The 21063-nt window shown below is 35.8% G+C and overlaps 1 protein-coding gene across 4 annotated transcripts in view; it reads right to left on the bottom strand.

Annotated features, from left to right (window-relative positions):
- The window catches only part of NAALAD2 (N-acetylated alpha-linked acidic dipeptidase 2), a 68650-nt gene extending 48639 nt beyond the window's left edge, over positions 1-20011 (bottom strand). Inside the window, exons 1-9 of one of the 4 annotated variants that reach the window (XM_087433572.1) lie at positions 19902-20011; positions 19205-19338; positions 18387-18498; positions 13923-13979; positions 8588-8774; positions 6941-7042; positions 6131-6256; positions 4026-4212; positions 461-554 (exon numbers count right to left, since the gene is read on the bottom strand). In XM_087433572.1, coding sequence (XP_087289698.1) covers positions 461-554; positions 4026-4212; positions 6131-6256; positions 6941-7042; positions 8588-8774; positions 13923-13979; positions 18387-18498; positions 19205-19286 — 947 coding nt within the window. In that variant the 5' untranslated portion in view covers positions 19287-19338; positions 19902-20011. Of the gene's footprint in view, positions 1-460; positions 555-4025; positions 4213-6130; positions 6257-6940; positions 7043-8587; positions 8775-13922; positions 13980-18386; positions 18499-19204; positions 19463-19901 lie in introns of those variants that run through there. The other 3 variants (XM_087433573.1, XM_087433574.1, XM_004427453.3) reach the window with 3 other exon arrangements.
- Positions 20012-21063: the final 1052 nt, after the last annotated feature.

Here is a 21063-nt window from a genome sequence, read left to right as displayed (position 1 = left end):
GAAATTGCCTAATGAAACCTTGCTCAGCACATATCCCCATCATTAAGTGACTCATTACTGTATTTGAAAAACCTGAAATCAGTTTTTTTATCTTTGGACATAGTTTTGCATCTGAGACTTTCATTTGTAGCAAACAGAGTAATGTTTTCTTACTATTTCTTAGTCACTAAACTGACTGTTTTTCTCTTATGGAATAAAAAGAAGGTGTGCTCTGTTATTCCTACTTCGGGAGCTCTTTTCATAAAAGACTTTTTTTTTTAACTCTCATTTTCCTATTTTGTTTCTTTTTTATTTTTTAGTTGTTTTTTATTGAGGTATAATTGACATATAACATTATATTAGTTTCAGGTATACAACAAGACTTTACTTTTAACATAATTAGGTTACAATGGTTTTAGATAAGAAAATGGACACATTAGTGCAAAGTATCTTAATCTCATATCCAACTAGAAAACTATACCGTAATAATATTTCTGCATCATTATATCCAATGGGATGTACAGGGATTTTGGGCATTCCCACTCCTTCTTCAACATCAAGTCTAAAGGTGTACTCTGCAAAAATCAATTGCATAAAATGAAAACAATTGAAGAACCTGAGAAAGGAGTTTAAAGGAATTTCTTTACTATTGCAGAGTTGCTGTACATTTGAAATTATATCAAATTTTAAAGTTCCCCAAAAGTCAATGATTGTCTTACCTAATATGGTCTATTTAATTCAACAGTAAGAAATTAAATCATTTACATTTTAATGTAAAATCAATTATTGTGGTTACAGATTCCCAAATTGGTTTTGACATTTCACATAATTCTCTTGAATTTTACAAGAATATTTTATTTCCTCAAGGATATCTTGAATCTGTCTTAGAGAAGCTTCAATTAACCAATTGTGTGAAAAATTTGTCCCAGATTCTGAAACTGGAAATAACTAGAAAAAAATTACTGGGAATTTATGAGATCTTGGGAATAAATGATATAGATCTTATTCAAACAGTAATATGATATTCTTTTGAAAAGATTAAAAAGTATTGTCAGGCTTATAACCTTATTGAGACTTTGGCTTTGAGCCAAAATAGTTTTATTGCTCTGAAACACCCATCTTAGAAAAAAGGAACGTTTCAAACAAATGTCGTCAGATTCCACTTTAAGAAACAAGAAAAAGAAGAGAAAATGAGGCAAAAATAAGCAGGAGAAAGGATATAATAAATATCAGAGCAGAAATCTAAGAAATAGAAACAGAAAAATGATAGAGATCATCAATGAAATCCAAAGCTGGTTCTTTAAGAAGATCAACAAGACTGATAAATCTCTAGCAAGACAGATCAGGAAAGAAAAAGAAAAAAAAAGACACAAATTGCCAATGTCAAGAATAAAGAAGGGAACATACTGTAGTACCTGCAGACCAAAAACAGGAAAAAGAATATTAGAATATTATGAACAACTCTATGCCCATACATTCGACAACTTAGATGAAATGGCCAAAATCCTTGAAAGACACAAACTACCAAAGCTCACTCAAGAATAACTAGATAACCTAAACATCCATGTATCTATCAAAGAAATTGAATTTGTAGTTGAAAACATTCCTACAAACAAAACTTCAGGCCCAGATGGATTTTCTGGGGAATTCTACCAAACATTTATAGACAAAAATCAAACCCATTCCATGTAAACTCTTGCAGAAAAATGAAGATGATGAAATAGTTCCCAACTCATTCCTTGAGGCCAATATTACTCTAATATCAAAATGAGACAGAGATATTATAAGAAAATGTCTATAGGCCAGTATTGCTTATGACTATAGACAAAAATATTCTTAACAAATTTTAGCACAGATCCAACAACACACCAACAATATATAAAAGGATAATACATTGTGACCCAGTGGAGTTTATCCCAGGATGGCAGGGTTGGTTTAACATTAAAAAATCAATCAGTATAATTTAACAAAAGTAAATAATAACAACATATGATCATCTCAATAGATGCAGTAAAAGCATTTGGCAAAATCCAATATACGTTCCTAGATAAATGTGCTAAGATAAAAACTCTTAGCATATTAGGATAGAAGTGAACTTCCTCAATCTGGCAAAAAGAATTAAAAAAAAAAAATCCTATAGCTAATAGGCAGGATGTTTTTCTCCTTGGGACCAGAATGAGGCAAGGATATCCGCTCTAACAACTTTTCTCAAAAATGTACTACAGGTACTAACCAGTACAATAAGGCAAGAAAAAGAAATAAAAGTCATCCAGATTGGAAACAAAGAACTAAAATTCCCTTTATCTGCAGATGACATGATCATCTATGTAAAAACTCTGATGGAATCTACAAAAACCTAGTAGAACTATTTAGTGAATTTAAAAAGTTTGCAGGATACAAGATCAATGTATTTCTTCTGGAAATACAATAGTATTTCTATTTACTAGCAATGAACAATTGGAAATTGAAATTTAAAAGGTAATTTAAAATAGCACAAAACTATGAAATGCTTATGGATAAATGTGAAAAAAAGATGTGTATGATCTCTACAGTGGAACTACAAACATGCTGAGAGAAATTAAAGAATACCTAAGTAAATGGAGAATTGTACTATGTTCATGGATCAGAAGATTCAATATTTTTTAAGATGTCAGTTCTCCCCAAACTGATCTATAGATTTAATTCAATCTCAATCAAACTCCCAGAAGGCTTTTTGGTGGAAATTGATAAGCTGGTTCTAAAACTCACATAGAAAGGACCTAGAATAGCCACAAAAATTTTGAAAAAGAATTGTAACTTGGAAGACTTACATAACTATTAGAATGTAAAGTTAAAAAGATTGACCATACTAAGTGTTGGCAAGGATGTAGCTAGTGGAACAGTCATACACTGCTGCTAGAATGTAAAGTGGTACAACCACTTTGGAAAACAGTTTGAAAATTTCTTAAAAAGTTAAAACAGGGGCCAGCCCGGTGGCGCAAGCAGTTAAGTGTGCGCGCTCCACTGCAGTGGCCTGGGGTTTGCCAGTTCGGATCCCGGCGCGCACTGACGCACCGCTTGGCAGGCCATGCTGTGGCGGCGTCCCATATAAAGTGGAGGAAGATGGGCATGGATGTTAGCCCAGGGCCAGTCTTCCTCAGCAAAAAAAGAGGAGAATTGACAGATGTTAGCACAGAGCTGATCTTCCTCACCAAAAAAAAAAAGAGTTAAAACATACATCATATTATCCAGTCATTCCATTTCTATGTATTTACCCAAGAGAAATAAAAGCACACATACATACAAAGACTTGTGTATAACTATTCATAGTAGCTTTATGTGTAATAGCCCCCAAACTGAAAATAATCCAAATGTCCATCAACAAGTAAATTAATAAACAAACTGGTATATCCATCAGTGGACTACTACTCCACAAATAAGGAGTGAGTTATTGACACAGACGTCAACATGAATGGATCTCAAAATAATTATGCTGATGGAAAGCAGATGAGTGGTTGCCTAGGGATTGGCAGGGAAGGGGCAGGAAGGGTTGGGAGGAAAGAGTTACAAAGGGATGAGAGGAAACTTTTTAGGGTAATGGATATGTTCATTATCTTGATTGTAGAAATGGTTACATAAATGTCAAAACTTTTCACATTTTACATATTAACTAACACAAAAAAATCATTGGTATTTTTAAAAATACAAATGTATATGAGCTAGAGAAGGATAAAATCACTAGGCAATTCAAAAAACCCAAGTTCTATTTTGGTAAGAGCAATATTACTTTGGGTATAGGGACCTGTGTTTCTGAACCTGTACTCTACTAAAGGTAGAGAGAGAATTCAACTGACTCCTCCCTCTCCACATCCACACCTCACAAAAATTTAAAACTAAAATAATACAAGGGAAATGTTTTTGAATTCCTAGCAATAGTAATCCAAAATACTATAACTGCACACAATTTTAGTTTTAATGTTATTCTGTAGATGTTTGCTTCTATATCTTCTATAAGGGCAGTAGTATTTTTGCAAAAATAGGTGCACCATGATGGGCTCATCCATTACCTTTAGCTGGATAGCCTGGAGTGAGTGGGTCACCAGCACCATTCAAATTTAACACATTCCCTCTCTGGGCTGCAGTTCCAGGAAGATTCCACCCTTTAGGATATGGCTGTACCCCAGGGGCAAAGTAGTCAGCTGGATCTGAGTACAAGATGATTCCCATGGCCCCTGCTAACATGGCATTTTTAACCTGCAGGGACAATGTAAAATCCATAACGTAGAAGTGACAAATGATTGACATTCATTTGAGAAAATCAATTTAATAATGTAAGAAAATTTAGACACTGTTTTTTATCTTACTGTTACACATTCTGTTCTCTGCTTTGAATACAATCTCTCTTGGTAGAACTAACAACTATAATTTATTCTATACAACTCTAAACAAGTGGATCGTCTGTGAAACATTACTATTGTCCCCAAAACTGCAAAATTAATGTCTCCCTTCTTTGTACTTCTATATTTTGTATATATTTCTATTAGAGGATGGGTCATAGTGTTTTAAAGTATCTTTTAAATGTCTTTCTCCCCTACTAGACTGGGGGTGTTTTCGAGAACAGGGACCCTGTCTTATCTACTTTTAACTCTCTACCCTTCAAAATCTGGCACATCATAGAGTAAGCACTCTATAAATATTTGTGTAACTAAACTAATTTAAAATCCTATGCAGAAGAGTCATAGTGTGTGAAAAATTGGCCACAGTGTTATTGTAAACATTTTTCTGTCAATCCAAACTGACCACGAATAGGAAAATCTACCCTGTAAGATACTGAATTCTTCATTACCAGAAGTATTGTAGCAAAAGATAGATAACCATCAGTCTTGATTAACTAAAACAAATTCCAATACTCAGAACGCACTCTCTTATAATAGTAATGGGAGTACAATCTGACACAACCTTTTTGAAGGGCAATTTGATGATGGCTATCAAATTTCTGAGATAATATACACTATGATTCAGCCATTCAACTACTAGGAATCTGTACTACAAAAATCTTCACACAAATGTTCAAGTCATATGGACAAAGATGTTCACAATGGAATTATTCGTAACAGTAACAAATTTAAGACAAGACAAGCATCTGTCAAGAGGAATTGTTGAATAAGTTGCTTATCAATACTGTGAAATGTTATACAGCCATCTAAAATAACGAAGTATTACTTAATAAGCAGGTATATAGAAATTACTAAGTACCAGTCACTATTCTAAGTCCTCTCAAACATAAAGTCATTTAACCCTAATAAGGATTCTATGAGATTTATGCTAATATTAGCATTCCCATTTTACATATGAGGAAATATTGGCACCAACAAGTTAAATAACTTGCTCGCAGTAAAAGATCTGAAGAACAGGGAGCCCAGACTAAACAAGAACCCAGGTTGAATGGATCTAGAGTCCTATATTCTTAACCACTACATTTATACAACTCTCAATGTGTTGTTATGGAAGAATACCCATGAGTTACTGCTGAGTGAAAAAACAAAGTTATACAACATACTCTGTATGATGCCCTCTTTGCAAAAAAAATAAAATATGTAAAATGAGTATACAGAAACAAATATGTTTATATTCGTATTTCACAGAATTAGGTCTGGCTAGAGCTGTTAAAATTGATTATGTCTGGGCAATGAGTTGGATAATGCAGGGGAGCTTTTCATTTTTTAATTTAAATTTCCTTCAATTAAATTTTAAAAAGCAAATTTTGCTTTTGTAATAAAAATAATTTCCCTTTCTAGATATGTAACTTTTATGTATGTTTTTATACAGGATTTTCTGTACAACTATGGCAAATAGCAAAACAATATATACAGTCATACATCTCAATGACGGGGATACATTCTGAGAAATGCATCGTTAAGTGATTGCGTGAACATCATAGAGTGTACTTACACAAACCTAGATGGTAGAGCCTACTACACACCTAGGCCATATGGTACTAATCTTATGAGACCACCATTGTATATGTGGCCTATCATTGACTGAAAAATATTGTTATGCAGTGCATGACTATATATATTGAAAGCAATTTTGGAAACCGTGATGCAAGCTGATCATTTACAGTTATAGGGTATAGCCTGTCTTCTCTCTAGAAAAGCAAATAACACAATACTTTATTTCCTCTGAAGATTTTCCCATATCTTGCAATAACAATCTTTCCAGTGCAGTTAATGTTCATCTCTCGTTCTAGTTTGAAAAAATCTTCAGTTCGAGCATAGTTCACATATATAAGATCTCCCTGTAGGGAAAAAAAAGAAAAAAAAAAGCATAATACTGCTATAATTAAAGAGAAAACCAAAGAATAAGTTTACTCCACAATACTGCATCATCAAAAGTTATCCTTCCTGGTTTGGCCTTAATAAACAGATCCATGCTAATTCTGTAGAAGTCTTTTGAAATATTTCAAAATCCTGAAAAGTTAAATGACAATATATGAAACATATTTTAAATAGTATGTTCTGTTTTGAGGAAATTATCAGTGTATGCTGAGCCACAGGAAATAGAAAACATAAAAGTCATTTTAAAAATCCCAACTCTGTTTAATTTCCAATAATAGCATTTTTTTTAATAACTACTGTAGTGTAATCTATAAAATCAGATCTTAAATCTATAACAGAGTCAGACTATGAAGAAAGGAAAAAAGCTTGTAAAAACCTCTATCGCCCTTACTGAATTAAATCATGTTCAGCACTTATTTCAAAGAGTGGCATCTGCTTCATTAGAATCTGATTTTTATTTATTTTATTTTTTCCTTTTCTGTTTTTTTTTTTAATTATTTTTAGGGAGGGTGTTCATAGCACGGAACCTCAAAGTGTAGATCAGCATGTATGATCCACCTAATCTCCTTTGTTTTAGTTCTCTACATAGTTTTATATAACAAAGAAACATTTAAAGAATTAAATAAAAATGTCTTTTATTTTACCTCTGGCGTGCCTTGGGCTGAGAAAGCATTATATGGTGGTACAATATTTGTGACATTCTCATATCCATCTGGTGGAGGCTCAAGGTATGACGTTTTGAAAATCTAGCAAGAATTGAACACATGAAGTTGGAGAGAAATATTCCAGATTGTTATTAAAGAATGCATTTTGCCCCCAAGTATACACTTCGGATGAAGCATTCTGAATCTCTGGTTCTATAATTAAATAGGTAAGTTCCACTGGCAACAATAAGAGAGAGCTTTACAATTATTATTACCTTCAAAATAGTGGAAACTTCTATAAATGCATGTAATCTCAGGTAACTACAAGTTCCCATATGAAGTATAAAAACAGGGCTTTGAAGGTGGCACTCTCATGATTCTCCCCCTTCTTTTCCAGTTATTCCCTTTCAGCTTTCTTTGTGGGCCCCTTTTGTTCCAACTGCACTTAAATAATGTTTCCTGTGTTTTATTCCCAGTCCAAGGCTTGCCTCATTTTATACTCCCTTCCTGCAAGATTTCCTTGACTCTTTAAATTTTATCCACAGGTAAGAGGCTTATGAAACCCAGCTTTCAATCTTAGATATCTAATGGCCTGATGGTGATTTCAGCTTGGATGTCCAAACTCAACATGTCAAAATTTGAATTTATCTTCTCTCACCCCAGGCCTGCTTCTGGTTCTGCATTCCCCACCACTATTAACAGCATCACTAGCTAACCACCCACACCAGACACCTAGGAGTCATCCTGAATTCTGTCTTCACCTCTTTCCTCCAGTCAATCACTAATCAAGTCCTGCTAATACTGCTTCCCAACTATTTCTTAAATCCATCCCTCTTCCTCATTCCTGCTAACATCCTAAATCAGGGCTTCATCATCTTTTACCTGGAATATTGTCTTAAGACTCCAACTTTAACTCTTTGCCTAGTCTGGGTCTAATCTGAACACTGCCCAAACCATCTAAAATGTCTCTCTAGGCACATCTTTCCACTGTTTAGGACTTGTCAATGGTTTCTGATGACTGAAGTTGAATTCTGAGCTCTTTAGGACAGTGTATAAGCCCTTCTATGACCTGTCCCCGAAACATACATACTAGTTTATCTCTTATCATGGCCCTCTTTGTATTTTACACTCTTGAAATACAGAAAATCTTTAAGTTCCTCCAATACTAAGCTAGTATATGTCTCCAAACCTTTGCTAGTATTTTCTCTTCTGCCTAGAATTCTCTTACCTTGCTTTTTCATGTAGTTAACCCCTCAGGATCTTTCATGACTCACATATCAACTCTTTTAGGAAGCCTCTCTAACTCCCAGGCTGGGCTGAGTGACCCTGCTCTGTGTAAATAAAGAACTCTAACCATGCTTTTCATAGCACTTACCATATTGATTTGAAATGATGTGTTCCAATATCTGCTTCCCCTTACTTAAGCAAAAGAACCATGTCCTAGTCTTCATTCTGACCTCAGGACCTAACACTGTGCCTAACACATAGTAGACACTAATTAATTAATTTGCAACTTATTAACTTTTCTAAAAAACATGAGTTCCATTGCACTATTAACAAATTTCTACTTTGACTTGACCCTAAATTCCAATTCACACAAAAAAGTGGAGTTATAAAGTACAAAAAGTATCAACAATTCTACATCACCTCGATTCCATATTCATCCATGATTGATATATAGTTGGCATTTGTCTCATTAGGGTAAGACAGGAGAACATCATAATGAACCAATTTGGCTGAATCCAGTCCAAATTTCATCCACTGGCTTTGGATTTTCTTGGCGAGAAGTAAATTCTGTTCTGTTCCTGCCAGATGAGGGAGCTTTGTAAAAGAACTAAAATGAAAACAAAATACAAGTGGAGTTAAAGTTAGAGCCTACATTCAGATGATGTGCCCAAGAACCATTCTAGATGCATTATTCATCCTTTAGGCATTAAGTTACAGTTTCTGTATCAAAGATATAAAAAACCCAGCTGGAGATACCAATTTCTAGATATGCCAGTTTTTAAATATCTGTGTGCAACTGCAGTTTTCACATTTTGCTCCCCCCAAAAAGAACACATTCCATGGTAAACACATACAATCAGCAGAGGCCCAGGTATGAGAAAACACCTGGAAAAATGTCTTGCCTCTATACCAATGGTGCTCCTTCTTGCTGCTTATCAGTAAATGAAGGCATTTTGAAAAAAAAGATCACAGTGTTTGTCAGAGACCAGGTGGGCAGTCTGTTTAACATATACTTCTGTTGTTTTTATCATATTGTATGCTGTTGTCTACTATCTCATTGAAGTTCAAGGCCTTGCACTTTTATTTTTATATTCCCCAGTGCTTAGTTCCCCAGTGCTTATCCAGGAGTTCCACAATACAAGTTCGTTGAACTGAATTTGGACAATGTTCTCTTGATTCTGCGTGTAAAGGATTTGGAGTATTTAAGTGACCTCACAGACATAGTTCTTAATTAGATTCACTTTGCTTGAGGTAAATAATATTTTAAAACAGTTTCCCAAACCCCCTTCCCTCATCAGAAGAGCAATAATACTTTCGTAAATTGGTTTTTTAGTCAACCACAGGACACCCAAAAAAGGTCGACAGTAAAGGAAAATTAATGTTTATTGAAAACTTACTATATGCCAGGAACTTGACCAGGTTCTTTGACATGGGTTACCTCATTTAATTCTCACAACCCTTCTTCCATTGTCTCCATTTTGCAAATGAGGAAATAGAGAGTAGTTAAATAACTTGCTCCTAATTTCATAACTATTAAATGCTGGGGCTAGAATCTGAAAGTCACAATTGTCTGGCCTTGAGAAATAGCCATATTTTAAAATCTTTGATCTTATTTTTCAATTGCTTAAAATCCTTCTATGGCTCCCTACACCCTGCATTATAAAGTTCACACTCCAACCTGGCATATAGAGCCCTTTTCATCTGATCCACCCTTCCACCTTCATTTCCCACCACTCTCCTTATACACTTCTCCACTCTACATCATTCAGTGTACTCATTTTTCTCCTGAAATGACCACCTCATAGCCTTTGCACAAGGTCTTCTCTCAGACATAAATAAATTTCTATTTACCTGAATCGCCCTCTATCACCACTTCTATTCATTCCCCTTTCCCACCCTGTAAGCTCTTAATCATCCATTAGGACTCCTCAAGCATCTTCTCCTCTGTGAAGCTTTCCCTTTCTGTATCATTAAATGAAAACTGCAGGTTACAGATATTTAATATCTTACAATATTTGTAAAAGAAAGTATTAATATGTTTCTACACAGAAGTTATTTTATATGCATAGAGAAAACAGTGAGGCTAGGAATATTTAATTTCTACTTTATATAATTTGTTATTGTTTTATTTTCTACAGTGAACAAATAATATTCTTAAAATTCGGAAAAAATAAATATATTTCCTTAAATTAAGATAGAAGATTTACCACGAAATTTTGCCTCCCATGTTTTAGGCAACCCACTGAAATGAAACAAAGAAGTGCAAAAAAAGAGCAGCAGGGTGTGAGATCCTTTACTTTACATCTGAATTTCTCCACAAGGTTCCAAGTTGGTCATTACAGCTCCAGGCGTCATGTATTCACACTGTAATGTTCAGGAGAAACAAGTACAAACAAGAACAGCTAGTGCCTCTTTTATGTTTCCTTTAACAGGGGAAAACTTTCTGTAGAAGATTCAGCTAAATTTTCCTACCATTCATTAGGCATAATAGGATCATATACCCCTTCTCAAACTAATCATTGCCAGAGGGAAGAGAGTTATATATATTGGATTATGGCCTAATTAAGAGATTCCTGGGCTGGAAAGAAGATAATCCTTACTGAACACTGGCCCTCCTGAAGGAGGGCAAACACTCAACAGTGGCAGCTCTGCCAACAAGAAAGGGGCTGGGGAGAAATCAAATCGTTCCCACTACACTAATCCCGTTAACCTAGTCTTGAACCCCTCCTTTCCCTCCTAGAATCTTTCATTGCTCATAAACCCTCTAGATCCACGATCAACAATTCCATATCCTCAGCCCCTTGTCTGAACGTTTGCTTGATCTCCTTGCCTTGACTGGTTTCCTCAGAGGACCCTGCTCACCTGCAGGCTGTTTTATTTCCCAGGCCCCAAATATCTCAGGGCTAGAAGACCAGCTAGGAGACCTTTGTACTCCCCATTGGCTCTTTCAAATATTTTTCCTTTTTCTTTCAAAAATAACAACTCTTTTAAAGCTCATACCAAAAGTCACCACCTACTACACCTTCTAGGTGCTGTCAAAACTGTGAGTCACTCCTCTTCACTCATTAAAAAGTCTTCAGTTCCTAATTCAATGTATTTTACTCTACCTCTGTTCTTATGATTCTCGGTGTGCAATTTCTGTATTCAGTTAGATGTAAAGAAAAGAAAAGCCAACTTCAACAGGATAATCGTCATTCAAACTATTCACACATAACTTAACACCTCATGCTATATTACACATTAAAGCAAAATAGAGATAAAATAGACATGAATTTTAATGTTTTGTCAAGAGCATCACCTCATGTAATTTTCTAGGTGATTTCTTTTGGACACTTCATGATATGCTGCAGACAGAGTTCAATAGTGTTACCATATATCTGGTCTCCTAACACACAAATTTAAATATAAGCATTCTGTCTCTCTTCGTAAGACATTCTGCTATTTTACCATACTGCATGAGAAATATGAACTGAGCCTCTTTTCAAGTGACATCCATCCTACTGCATGCTGACTCTTTTATCGCCAAACAAGCACCTCAAAACAGACATTTTGAATTAGCTTTGATATCTGATGTGCCTCAGTCATAAATTAGCTCAGATTTCATAAGAACAGTATAGCTGTTTTCATTCCTTATTACCATAGCTTGTTCTAGTTCATCCACAGAAACTAAGATGGAACTTGGTGATCTCATCAAGTCACAGGACAGATAGGGAGGAAATACACCATACTGCATGCACTTCACTTTGCTTTTTTGATTCTAGAGTTTAATTGGAGTCTCAGAAGGGGAGACGAGAAAGAATGCTGCAGAAAAATTGTAAGAAATAATGAATAAAACCTTCCTAAATTAGGGAGAAACAGAAATTTACAAAGTCAAGAATTTCGGAGAGCTGTAAACAGAATAAATTTGAAGAAAACTATGCCTAGGCACATAGTAAAAATGCTGAAAATTAAAGACAAAAATGACATATGTTATATAACTTAAATGACTGTGGACTTCTCATCGGATGTCACCACCAGCCAGAAGACAGTGAAAAAACATTTAAAGTTCTGAAAGGAGAAGAAAACAAAGTCACCTTAGAATTCTATATCCAGGAAAAATATGCTTCAAGAATTCAGGTGAAATAAAGATTTTGTAGATGAAGAAAAACTAAGAGAATTTGTCACCACCAGACCCCACATTACAGGAAAGGCTTAAGAAAGTTGTTCAGACTAAATAGAAATACCATAGGATAACCTAAATTTTCAGAAACAACTGAAGATCATTGAAAATATCTGAGAAATACAAAATACTATTTTTTAACTCTTAATTGTCTTTCAATACATATAACTGTTCAAAGAAAAAATTACAACATTGTTTTGTGAGGTTTATATTGTATGTATATATGATACTTTTGACAGCTACAGTATAAAGGACAGTAGAAGAGAGGGTAAATGGACATAGAAATGTGAGTTTTCTGCTTTTATATTAAGTGGTACAATAGTAACTTTAAGAATACAGTGAAGAGTTATAGATGCATAACACAATCCCTAGAGTGTCTACTAAAAAGCCAATGCAAAGAGGTATAGGCAAAAGATAAATTGAAATGAAATAAAATTTTACTCTCCTCACTACCAAATAAGGGCAGAAAATGAGAAGTAAAGGAACAAAAATAAAGGCAGCAAACAGGAAACAATAAAGTGGTAGAATTATGTGTTAACAGACTAAATACTCAAATTAAAAGGCACAGTTTACCAGAATGTATAAAATAGCAAGTTGCTACTATCTGCTGCCTACAGGGGACACACTTTAATAAAGATTACCAAAATGCATAAAATAGCAAGTGGCAATTATATGCTCTCTATAGAAGGTACACTTTAATTGTAAAGAAAATGCTAGGTTAAAAGTAAGTGGATGGAAGAAGACATGTCATGCAAATCTAAGTATAAGAAGGCTGATGTGGCTATATTTATACCAAATAAAATAAACAAAGATAGAGATTATTACCAAAGATAAAGAAGGACATCTCATAAATATAAAAGTGTAGTTCTGTCTTGAAGACATAACAACATTAATGTGCATATGCTTAATAAATAAACCTCATAATATGTAAAGCAAAAATTTAACTTAAAGCATGGAAAAAATAGACAATTTCACATTCCTGGAGGAGACTGTAACACCCTTCATGACAGAATTTGATCCCCCCTAAAAATCAAAAAGGAAATAAAAGAATCACTATACTAACCAATAAAGAAGAAAAATCATATGATCATATAAACTGATGCAGAAAAACCATGTGACAAAATTTAATACCCATTCATGATGAAAAAAAAAAAAACCTCTTAGCAACCTTAGAATAGAGGAGAGTTTCCTTAACTTGATAAACAGCATCTACCAAAAATCCGCAGATAACATCACATTTAATGGTGACACTCTGAATGCTTTCCCCCTAAGATCAGAAACAAGGAAAGGATGTTTGCTCTCATCACTGTTATTCAGCATAGTACTGGAATTCAAGCCAATGCAGTAAGGACCAGAAAAAAAAAAAGTAAATAGCACACAAGTTTGGAAAGCGAAAAATAAAATTGTCCCTATTTGAAGATGGCATATGGAAACAAATTAAACACGATATGATTTAAATTTGTTCCAAAGAAAATGAAATACTTAGATATAAATATGTTAGATATAAAACAATACATACACAGGATCTGCACCCTAAAAGTTATAAAATGTTGATAAAAGAAATCAAAGAAGACCTAAATAATTGGAGAGACTTACCTCTTCGTGGATTGGAAGACTGGACGTAGTAAAAATGTCACGTATTCCCAGATTGCTCTATAAGATTAACGCAATTTCTATCAAAATCCCAGCAAGGATTTTTCTAGACATAAATATGTTTATTCTATATTTTGTATGAAAAGGCAAAGGATATAGAATAGCTGAAACAATTGTTTAAAAGAATAAAGTGGGAAGAATCATTCTACGCATTGTTAAGTCTTACAATATAACTTCAATAATCAAGACAGCGTGGTACTGGCAGACAGTAGACACCTAGATCAATAGAGCAGAATACAGAACCCAGAAATAGACTCATCCAAATATGCCCAACTGATTTTTGACAAAGGTGCAAAAGCAATTAAACGGAAAAGGATAGTCTTTCAACAAATGGTGCTAGGGCAACTGGACATCCATAGGCAAAAGAATGAACTTCAGCCAAACCTTACACCTTACGCAACAATTAACTCTAAAAGAATCAAAAACTTTAATGTAAAATATAAACTATAAAGTTTGGAAGGAGAAGAGAGATCTAGGGCTAGTCAAAGAGTTCTTAGACATGAACCCAAAAGCATGATCCATAAAAAGAAAAACTGATAAATTGGACCTCATTAAAATTAAAACTGATCTCCAAAAGACCTTGTAAAGACGTGAAAAGACAAATACAGACTGGGAAAAATATTTGTATACCACAAAGCCAACAAAAGACATATATCTAGAAAATACAAAGAACGCTCAATAGAAAAAAAAATTATCCAAATCTAAAATAGGTCAAAGACATGAACAAATATTTCACTGAAGAGGGTATACAGATGGTGAATGAGCACAGCGAAAGATGTTCAACATAATTAGCCATTTGGGGAATGCAAATTAAAACCATAACGAGATATCACTATGAACCTGTCAGAATGGGTAAAATTAAAAATAGTTATAATACCAATGGAACATGTAAAATGATACAGTTATACTAGAAAGTAGTTTGGAGGGGCCGGCCCCGTGGCTTGGTGGTTGGGTGCGTGCGCTCCGCTGCTGGCGGCCCGGGTTCGGATCCTGGGCGCGCACCGACGCACCGCTTCTCTGGCCACGCTGGGGCCGTGTCCCACATACAGCATCTGGAGGGATGTGCAGCTATGACATACAACTGTGGGCTTTGGGGGAAAAAATAAATAAATAAATAAAAATTAAAAAAAAAAAAGTCTAAGAGAACTTGTTTAAAAGAAAAAAAGAAAGTAGTTTGGAAGATTCTTCAAAAACTAAAAATGTGCTTACCATACAACTTAGCAATTTTCACTTTTGGGGACTTATCCCACAGAAAAGAAAACCTATGATCACGTAAAAGCTGTATGCAAATATTAATAGCAGCTTTATTCATAATAGCCAAAAACTTGGAACAATGCAAATGTCCCTCAGTGGGTGAAAAGTTAAACTAAGATACATCCCTATGATGAATGAATAAAGAGATTGAAAAACTTGATATTTTAAAGATGTCACTTCTCTTCCAAATTCATCTATAGATTCAATGCACTTTTAATCAAAATTACAGCATGCTTTTTTTTTGTTTTTTATAGGAATTGAGAAGTTGATTGTAAATTTATTTGGGAAAAAAAAAGATGATATGGAAACATAGGTAAGATATTTGGAAGAGGAAATGGTAAGATCCAAAACAGTATGTAAAGGATGAAGGTAAATAAAAGTATATGTATATAAAATAAATAAATAAAATTTACTTGGAAATGCAAAATGACTTAGTCAAAGCAATTTTTTTTTTGTCAGGAAGATCATCCCTGAGCTAACATCTGCCAATCCTCCTCTTTTTGCTGAGGAAGACTGGCCCTGGGCTAACATCCGTGCCCATCTTCCTTCACTTTATACGGGATGCCACCACAGCATGGCTTGCCAAGCGGTGCGTCGGTGCACGCCCTGGATCCGAACCAGCGAACCCCAGGCCACCGAAGTGGAGCGCGCTCACTTAACCACTTGCGCCACTGGGCAGGCCCTCAAAGCAATTTTTAAAAAGAAAATTTGTAAGATTAACTATCTGATTTTCAGACTTACTATTAAACTACACTAAACAAGATACTATGGCTTGTTGCATAGCGTGGATTTCTATATTTCAAATGATATATAGATATATAGATCAACAGATCAATAGAAGAAAATATAAAATCCAAAAACAGGCAAGACATTTATGATCAAGTGATTTTGGACAAAGATGCCAAGGCAATTCAATGGGGAAAGAAAAGTTTTTTCAACAAATGTGGCAGGGATAAGTGAATATTCGTATTTAAAAAATCAACTCTTACATCATACCATACGTAAAAATTAACTTGAAGTGGATCATTGACCTAAATGTGCAAGCTAAAAATTATAAAACTTCTAAAAGAAAACATAAAAGAAAATCTTTATAACATCTCCCGGGCCAAGTTAGATACGACACAGAGTATGAAACATAAAACAAAAAATTGATCAACCGGACTTTACCAAAATTAAAAATTTCTGCTCTTCAAAAACTCCACTAAGAAAACAAAAAAGGCCAGCCATAAAACAGAAGAAAATATTCACAGTACATGTCTGGCAAAGGAATTGTATCCAGAAAATATAAAGAACTACAACTCAGTTATAAGAAAACAAAGCAATTTAGAAATAAGAAAATATTTGAACAGAGACTTTATAGAAAAAGATATACAAATGTCCAATAAGCACTTGAGAGGATGCTTAACATCACTAGTCATCAGGAAAATGCAAATTAGAAGCACAATGAGATACCACTACATACCCATTGGAATTGTTAAAATTTAAACAACTGACAATACTAAGCGTTGACCAGGATGTGGAGTAACTGGTACACTTCACACATGAAAGGTAGGAATGTAAAATGGTGCAACCACTTTTGAAATCTATTTGGCGTTTTCTTAAAAAGTTAAACATATACTTGTCATCCAACACAGCCATTCCAAGAGAAAGGAAAACATATGTCCACACAACAACTTGTAAACATACATTCACTGCAGCTTTATTCACAATAATCAAAAACTAGAAACAACCCAAATGTCCATCAACTACACATTGTAGTCTATCCATACAATGGAATACTACTCAGCAATAACCTGATACATGGAACAACCTGGAAGAATTCCAAAATCATACTGAGCGAAAGAAGACATACACAAAAGAGCATGTCAACTACAAAAACAGAAACCACTTTAAGAGGCACAGTGTTTCCTAGGGATCAAAGAATTGCAATTTGGGGACCACAGATTCAAGTAGAAACCTAAATAGTGTCCCACTAGGGAGTAAAAGTCAGGGGCTTTTCAAGGCAAAGAAGGGAGGTTGTATTACAAAGAATTTTAATTGGAGTTGGAGGCAGAGAGCTAGTCTTGGCTAAACATTGATTAACAGTTGATTCTATCTTCAGAAAGCCCACAATCCTCAGTCTTTGTGATCAGGATGTCTGTTTTCCTGCTAACTTCTCAAACAATTGCTTGTAAAACAACTACCATTTTGGCCCAGTCCAAAGGTGTGGCCCAGAACAAGACAGCAAAGCAGTTTCTCTGGAAAGGCAGCTCTGAGTGCATTTTAAAATGGCTCCACTAAAGTCAGTTTTGACAAGCACATATTGTATGATTCCATTTATACAAAATTTTAGAAAATGCAAAGAAATCCATAGTGACATAAAACTGATCAGTTGATTGCCTAGGGCCAGGGGTGAAGGGAGGAATAAATTGTAAATTTTCTGTATCTTAATTAAGGAAGTGGTTTGTTGAGTATATTATGCATCTGTCCATACTCTCAAATTGTAGCCTGTATATGGATGCAGTTTATTTTATGTAAATTATACTTTAATAAAGATGGGTTTGTTTTTTTTATGACAGACACTCCTTTGAAAGAGTAAGTTGAGAAGTAAATGTCATGGTGATTAACTTCAAGGAGCTCATACTCACTCTCCTGAACATCACTGTATTTCATGCTGGTGGATTTGCACTGATCCTTTTGCTTTCATTTTGTCTTATCTGTGTTACTCATATTTGCAACATGGGATAAAGGTTTGTGGCAGACACAATCTGAAACTCTAATCTCCTTTCCTCTAAATCAGAGTTTACAACCATCTAAGTCTTCCTGACAGAATATGGACATTTAAATAAAATGGCTGATTAAAGCCAGGCATGAGGAACAAAGAATAACCTTCAGTTGCAGTCCAAAGTTACATGAAGTTGAAACATCTAATAAAGCAACCAGATACTTTTTCTGTAGATGAAGTTAGGGAAAAAAGACTTAACTCCTACAACATTCAAATGGATTTTATCCTAAGAGTGGTTTAAAGGGACATTTTAAACTACTAGAAATTAATGTGATATATAATTTCACACAAAGATTACCCACATGAATATAACCAGTTTTAATACACTTCTCGCTCTGCAATATTTTAAGCACTTTATTTTTAAGATCAAATATGCAAAACAAACTTACCGAAGAAATGATTTAATATTTTCAGCCTTCATCTCGGATACCAGTTTCCACCGTATACTTTGATGAGAGCGCAGTGAAGTGGCTGTTTCTTTGACTGGCTTAATAAACCAGCCTGGGGGGAGAATACATAAACATATACACACCACAGACACATAATTAATTGCTTTTGATTTTTATAAAAACTAGACCCAAAAAATAGCCCTTCCCTAAAAAATAGATCATGGTGATATTTACAAAAATATTCATATTAAATGCAGAAAATTCCAATTCCGATGTATAATGTAATTTTGAGTTGCTTAAAACGAGTTTTATATGAAGGATGTTATACATTAAGACATGGACCTCTCTGTCTGTCTTGTTCTGGGAGGGGGTGTCTAGTTCTTGGCACAGTGCCTGACACACAGGGCGCATTCCACAAATACTTATTTAATAAATGATGAGGGAAGGGCAGTTTTTGCTGCCCATATTAGTGGCAAGTTTTCACTCATTAATGGTGCCATGAATGAAACCATCTTATTTCATCCCTTCGGATAGTGACAATTCTAAATTGTCTTTCTACAGCCCTTAACAGTACCCTAAACTCAGTGAGTATTTAACAAATCTGAATTTCAGTCACACTTGAATAGGAAAGCCAAAATGCATTCCATTCGGTTTCCACTTTTGCTGAAATTACCAGGTTCGCCATGCCGAGGGAGCTCAGCTGGCCGGGCGAGCCCAGCACACAGCCCCAGCCCTCCAGCTCCAGGCTTTCTCCGCTGAGGGGAGGCTGCAGCGAGGAGCACCAGCAACGGGCTAGGGGAAGGGGTCCGTGCACTTACCCACCATAAATCCCACCAGGAAAGATGCTATCGCTGCAGCCAAGCACATCCAAAGGTACAGACGGCCCCTGGACTTCGCCATGGCTTCTTCGGGACTGAGCTTGGGGCGCCGCCTGCCGTAGGGAGCCTCGGGGCTGCGGAAGAACAGAGAGCGCGCGCTCGGGGACCCAGTGGCCCGGAGAGCCTGGCAGCGTGCCTCAGCTGCTGACCATCCGCAAAGCCCCGCCTCTGCCCTCCAGGTCCGTCCAGAGGCAGCGCCAAACAACTCCTGGCTGCTTAGGTCCCTGGGGACCTCTAGGGGAGAGGGGGAGAGAGGGAGAGAGGAAGCCCTGCAAGGGGAGGAGACAATATTCTTCCTGCTGGCTGGCAGCTTCCATTGTGTTGATCCAGCAGTAACGCGGACAAAGTCCGTGGTGGGGGCTACTGAAAACGGCCCTAATTGTCTCCTGAAGAACTGTACTTACTGGCTTCTTTGCTGCCCTTATCCAGAAATTGCTGAATTTCGACTGCGAAGTGCATTGAAGTGCTGCTTTTCTTCCTTGTTGATTACCCTGCTGTCAGATTCTCTGTCCTAATTCCTAACTGGTCACGCTTGGGAAGCATTTCTAGTCCTGACAGCTCCACCAAAACACGTTAGTTCCTTAACCCTACGTCAACATAGAAACTGATGAAACTGAATTCTTTTGTTCCCCCTTACCTGAACAAGTCTCCAAATTTCTGTAATTCTCAGTTTCTTCTTCTGTAACTGGCGTTTTTCCCTACCTCACTAGAATGTTGCAGGTTCAAATTGTCGAAATGGACTATAGTGGAGCCATTTTAAAATGGCCTTAGGGCTGCCTTTCCAGAGAAACTGCTTTGCTGTCTTGAACTTTGGGCTGGGCTAAAACAGCAGTTGTTTTACAAGCAATTGTTTGAGAAGTCAGCAGGAGAATGGACATCCTGATCACAAAGACTGAGGATTGTGGACTTCTAAAGATAGAAGCAATAGTCAATGTTTCTCTACCTCCTACTCCAATTAAAATTCTTTGTAATACAACCTCCTTTCTTTGCTTTTAAAAGCCCCTGACTTTTACTCCCTAGTGGGACTCTATTTGGGTTTCTATCTGAATCTGTGGTCCTGGAATTGCAATTCTTTGATCCCAGATAAATGCTTTGCTTCTTAAACTGGTTTCTGTTTTTGCAGGATGACAAAAGTAGTAAGATTAACCATTGAAAGTGCCTTTTACTGTAACTGACAGTAGATTCTCAACAAATGCCATCCTCCCTGTCCTCTTCCTATCATATTATAGAGCATTTCTCTTTAAAAGTATTTAGAAGGTTTGCAAATGGTGGTCCTTGTATATAGGATGCCTGCATGCATCCATTTTATCCTAGAGGCAATCTTTAGGAATTCATAACTGGATTCTTCATATCCAGCCGAAAGCAGATTTGCAGCCAAAGCAAAGATGCATCCTGAGTGGATTATGAAGGAGCTAATCCATCTATGGTTGTACCCCCAATCTTCACTGCATTGTCTGAAGCCCTGATGATCTTAGGTAAGGCACTTTTCTTGGCTCCTAACAAGTTGCCAGAGAGTCTACTTTCTTTTTCTTACACTATAATTGTTGATGGATGTATCTGGTAGTTTTTCCCTTGGAACTTTTGTGGAATCTCTGATAGTTACCTTTGAACCAAACATCTTTAGTGAACTAATTGATTTCAAAATATTTGTGTGTTGTTAAACCCCTAACTAACTTCAGCTCTTTCAGCTACTAGGCCCTTTGTCATTCCTCAACTGATGCCTCCAGTGTTTTCTATTTTAGAGAAGAACACCTTTAAAAAGATATTATCATACAAAATAAGGCCGCCACACGCACACA

The sequence above is a fragment of the Ceratotherium simum genome, chromosome 7 (assembly GCF_057802395.1).
Source record: "Ceratotherium simum simum isolate JZ-2026a chromosome 7, ASM5780239v1, whole genome shotgun sequence".
Classification (NCBI taxonomy): domain Eukaryota; kingdom Metazoa; phylum Chordata; class Mammalia; order Perissodactyla; family Rhinocerotidae; genus Ceratotherium; species Ceratotherium simum.
Note: the sequence above shows the minus strand (reverse complement) of the source record. Positions and strands in the feature narration are given on the sequence as shown.